This window comes from Aedes aegypti, chromosome 3 (assembly GCF_002204515.2).
Source record: "Aedes aegypti strain LVP_AGWG chromosome 3, AaegL5.0 Primary Assembly, whole genome shotgun sequence".
NCBI classification, from domain to species: Eukaryota; Metazoa; Arthropoda; class Insecta; order Diptera; family Culicidae; genus Aedes; species Aedes aegypti.
Window position 1 is genome coordinate 104,914,241 of NC_035109.1, and position 5,071 is coordinate 104,919,311.

At 39.2% G+C, this 5,071-nt stretch overlaps 1 protein-coding gene across 1 annotated transcript; it reads right to left on the bottom strand.

Moving 5' to 3' along the window:
- Positions 1 to 418: 418 nt before the first annotated feature.
- LOC5563649 (gustatory receptor for sugar taste 64e) lies at positions 419 to 3,580 on the bottom strand. The gene is made up of 6 exons (XM_001647825.2): positions 3,118 to 3,580; positions 2,796 to 3,056; positions 2,119 to 2,740; positions 1,899 to 2,061; positions 955 to 1,044; positions 419 to 872 (listed from the first exon to the last, which is right to left on the bottom strand). The coding sequence occupies exons 1-6, from the start codon at positions 3,194 to 3,196 to the stop codon at positions 783 to 785; spliced, it is 1,305 nt and encodes a 434-aa protein (XP_001647875.1). The 5' UTR covers positions 3,197 to 3,580; the 3' UTR covers positions 419 to 782.
- Positions 3,581 to 5,071: the final 1,491 nt, after the last annotated feature.

Here is a 5,071-nt window from a genome sequence, read left to right on the forward strand (position 1 = left end):
ACATTATCTGTTTATTTCAATCAAAAATTGTATTGTTCAATTTTTACTTCCATTTCAACCGCTAGTTTTATTGAAAATTTGATAAATCCCGGGATCCTGGGATTTCCCGGGACAAGCATAGATTTTTGTCTCGAATCCCGGGACGAGCAAAACGGCCGGGAAATGGACACTCTAGACAACAGCTAAAATATGGGCGGCAGCGACTAATAGGATACCTAGCCTGCCTAGACAACCAGGATGTACGAATAACAGAATCACCTTTTGTGTTATTTGCAAAGTTTCATCAATAATCAATTAATCAATCAATAATCAATTAACCATAATAGACTTTTTACGCTAATTGTTTTGCGACCTTTGGTTTCCTGAGTGTTACATTTGTACCAAAATTGCATCGCAATAATCAGAATTGTTCAAGTCCTTGGCTAATTATTGTAAGGCCAAAATATCAACAAGTGTGATCATTCTGAACATCGGCCATTTAAGAATGCAAGATTTGTAATATTAGACTGTTGAAAATCAGAACAATTTACTGATGCAGTATGGATTAGATGCAGGTAGCTTTATTAAAATACTGGTCGCCTAAAACATCTGAAAACATCAGAGGACATCTGAAGCAGATGAAATGTAATATGTTAATAGAAGCTTAATTTAGTTTTACTAAATTAGGATGATAGTGTTGCCTAACATAATACACCTAGATATAAGAAATTAATGTCATGTTTAAAATCATACCAATAAAGTGAATTAAAAACATATGAAAACAATATTTCTTCTGAAAATCTCTAGGTGCAGGGATTCTGGTCTCCGTTTTTCTCTTCGGCGTCGTTCACTTGAAGTAGAACCAATTCATACGTCACAATCGTACCCGATATCTGGAAAGGAACAAACAAATTGTTTTCAAATTGAGGATTAATCGATCCTTAACAACTAAGGCACACTTAAATAATCTATTACCTTCAATATCAGCTTCCGCGTGAGATGGAAAAATCTGAATCCAGATAAAGCTACCGTTTCGTTCTCCATCTGTTGATGAAAGCGTTGTACCTAAGGGTAGAATGGAAAAAAGGGATTATTCCGCATCACATCCGAATCCATTCAGCGTTGCTAGTGGGCTTGACGTGATTTTTTTCTTCATTGCCTGTCAACACACTTACGCAATAAAAGGCAAATGGCAATTTCTAGGACGTGCCTCCCGAGGGAAGAAAGCCAACAGCCAAGGGACATTACTTCCTCGTTTCTTATCTTTCCACTATGGAATAAACGGACCATTCCAAAGGATAATTGCCTTTATAGCTATAAATTCCAGGGAAATGTCCGATTACGACTGTGGATTAGATGATGATAGCTGTTCGTTCTACATGACTGCTGTCAGATGCACGAAATGATTTCGGTTTTTGAGTGCCTAAAAAGGTTTTCAGGCGAATACTTCTTTTTTCTTGGAAGAATCATATCTTGATCTATTTTTTTTAGAATGGAATTTCTTGTTTTTTTTTTCAGAGATACAGATATAGATATGCCTCCAAACACCAATGGATTAAGAAAAACATTACAAATACTTCGCAATTGGATTAAATGGACAAATTAATGTAAAATTTGCGAAAAACTTACACGTCTTCTCGGTGAGAATCGAACTCACGACTCCCTGACCGCAGAGGACAAGCTTCTTCAACAGTTTCCATAATGTAGGATGCTGTAGTATCAATTTCACTTGGATTTTCATTGGACATTGAGTATCCAAGTAATTTAGTCATTATTAATTCAATATAGATTTACCAGTTCGTTGACCAGAGATTCCTAAAACGCAAAGTCTGCGAAGTTGTATTCGAATGATCGAAGAAGATGTAGCGATGGTCAAATCTTATTAAGATTAATCGGAATGATAAAGAAACGAAACTTACTTCTTTGCTGTAATATTGCGTAGGAAGTGTCCTAAAAGTTGGCAGAATCCTTCTCGATTCGTCGTGAATGGCTGCAGCGTATACAGCCACCATTACCATTCGAGTCATCAGGTGAGCTAGCGAATACCACACATATATCGCGACTATGATACCAGGATAGGGCCTGAAAATCGTTGAAATTTGGAGTCTATCGAATTATTATAACTTGAATACAACTCACTTCAAAACTCCAATCAGTTGAATGCAGATGAAGAACATATTGTTCGCAAAGGAAATTACCACCAGATAGGCTACATTTTGACCAACAATGTGCACCAAATTGCACACTCTCTGGTGATGCTTGCGGTAGTCATGCCAAAACGTGTCCGAATGGTATTGTGCCTTCGAGTTCAGTATTATCTCGTTGACGTGGCGGACGCTTTGCCGCAATCCGATACTGAGTACAATCAAAAACAGATCCACGTAGTTCCAGTAGAAGGTCAACACCGAGGTCACAACCTGGGCCACGAATCCCACGTAGATGTCGTACGGGATGAAGGAGAACATTTCCGGAAACGCTTGCATCAGGTGAGCCTCCAGAAGATCTTTGATGCCACATTTGTACGCCCGGTAGAGTCCGGAAGGCTTGGCCAAAGCATGCTCGAATAAGGCACTCAACATGAGCGTAACCATTATGGTTATCACTTTGCGGCGAACCCGTCTATTACTGGCCGTCAGCTGAGGACGAAACGGTAGACTCTGTTCGGTGTTTTCCCATTCGGTCATCATGGCGGACCATCGGCGGGCCAACACCGTGAATCCGATCGTAATCGATAGGTTGATCGTAAAGAACATCCAAGATACTACAGGGAAAGGCTATGTTCAAATCAATTCATACAAGCACCGTACACTACTCACAAATTTTCGAAAATTCAACTCCCGTCGTCCAGAAAGTGGCCAGTGAAAACCCAGACATGATCGCCCCACCTAATTGAAACATCATCGTGTACAGCATCCGAAGGGAACACCACTTGAACTGGATACGTTCGGCCAAGGCGACTCCATATCCAACCACCGGGAAAATGGCAAACACCTGCCCAAGTATGATCACCGGTCGGAACACCGCCAGGTAGCTTCCTTCTTGGTCCAGATTGACCTGTCGTTGGCGGTAAAATTCCCCTATAGGAAACAAATTGCACTAATTACCTCCTAATAAACGTCAATTTTCGCGATTTATTACTTTCGAACGAAGAAGAGTCGCCCACCTTGGAGCGAACGAGAATCACATGTCTGTCGTTTCGGCCAAAGTTGCCGGGCATTTTGACGTCCTTCTAGCGTCAATTCTGGCTCAGCAATTACTGCTTGCCAAACTTTGCGTCCAGATCCAAGTCCCAAATAAGCTCATTAAAGATTTCTTTCCCTGGTCGTCTGATGTGCATCGTCATGGCAAACCAAGTATTCCAAATATGACCGAGAAGCATAAGCGTGGTCAGCAATTCGATCAGGGGGAAGGCAGGCAGTGTTGTGAGAAACTCAAATTGTCATATATCACAATTGAAATTGTTCATGCGTGAATTATCAATCACGCAACTCAGCAGTCAAAACGTAATGGATCTGCTGGACATCTGTTTGATGCATTGTCTCATATTTCTACAGTTTACTCACACAAAGCAATGATTTTTTGATAGACTGTAAGAGTTATAGTAACACTCTCTAAAGTAAAGAACATCATCCGGTATTCACGAGTTTTTGACATGCTTTATGACTGACAAGGGAAGGTCACGATGGTGTTACACGGGGTTTTCAACCGGACTATTATTGTTAGAATCTACATGTCAAAATATGCAAAACCCCAAAGCCTTTCGGGTGATGGACCAGTTGTGTAGCCAGGAGGGTCTCTAAAAGGGGCAATTTTGTACGTATATTATATTATTAGGCTAATTGGAAATTTGACAAAAATGATTTTTTTAGTATTTATTGTGATGGTAGAGACAGAATTGACATTGATGTATGTTTAAAATGTATTTTTTCCATGCCATAGGCGCAATCGGGATGGGTTTCTTGTTGGTATACTATTTCAATTAAACCAAATTTGTTTTGGTGTCCATATTCCATGTAAGTTACGCCAATGACATAAAAATACATTACAAATATACATTAATGTCAATTCTGTTCTCTACCATCACAATAAATACTAAAAAATTTATTTTTGTCAAATTTCCAATTAGCCTAATAATATAATATACGTACAAAATTGCCCCTTTTAGAGACCCTCCTGGCTACACAACTGGTCCATCACCCGAAAGGCTTTGGGGTTTTGCATATTTTGACATGTAGATTCTAACAATAATAGTCCGGTTGAAAACCCCGTGTAACACCATCGTGACCTTCCCTTGTGAGTCATTTTAGACGGCTTGAGTGTGATTGAGTGATTTTGCACGAAAAACTCAAGCATGAGATTTTTAAAGCAGATCTCTAATGAGCTTGCTCTCGCGGGAGAGCTCATTGAGTGAGATTCAAGTGTGAATCTGTAAACATTGAACAAACAATCTTGTCCAAAAGTTTATTCATGTACTTTATGCTAAACAATCATTATAAACTACTTCTGCACTCGTTTTGCACGACACTTGTAAGTTATGGCTGGGAATGGTAGGGGAACTGGGGGTAAAATGAACACCCTGAGCAATTTTCAAACTTTCTTGCTTCATGTCAAATTCTTTATAAATTGCTCAGAACTGAAGAAGGATGCTTATGCAATGTGATGGAAATGTAGTTTTATCAACATTATTATAATTTTGAAAATTTCTTTCCGCTGAGTCAATGTTCCAAACATGTGGGTAAAATTAACATGTAACGGGGGTAAAATGAACACCATTTAAATTGAACAGGTTGCGGCATGATTCTCGGCATTTGGTACATGATCAATGCATACCTCACAGACATTTTGGAATCGATGGAACGTTTAGCCGCGACCATTTGGATGGCCGTCCATATTTGGAAAACTCTCGGGATCTAAAATAAAATCCGGTAGTATTCGTCCTGCCATGGTGTTCATATTACCCCCATCTAGAGTGTTCCATTTTACCCCCAAAGAATCAACATATTCAAATCATTTATTCCAAGAATTCGGAAGATAACAATATTTTTAATTTCCGTCTACTTATCATAAATCCTTTAAAAATATGATATGCTGC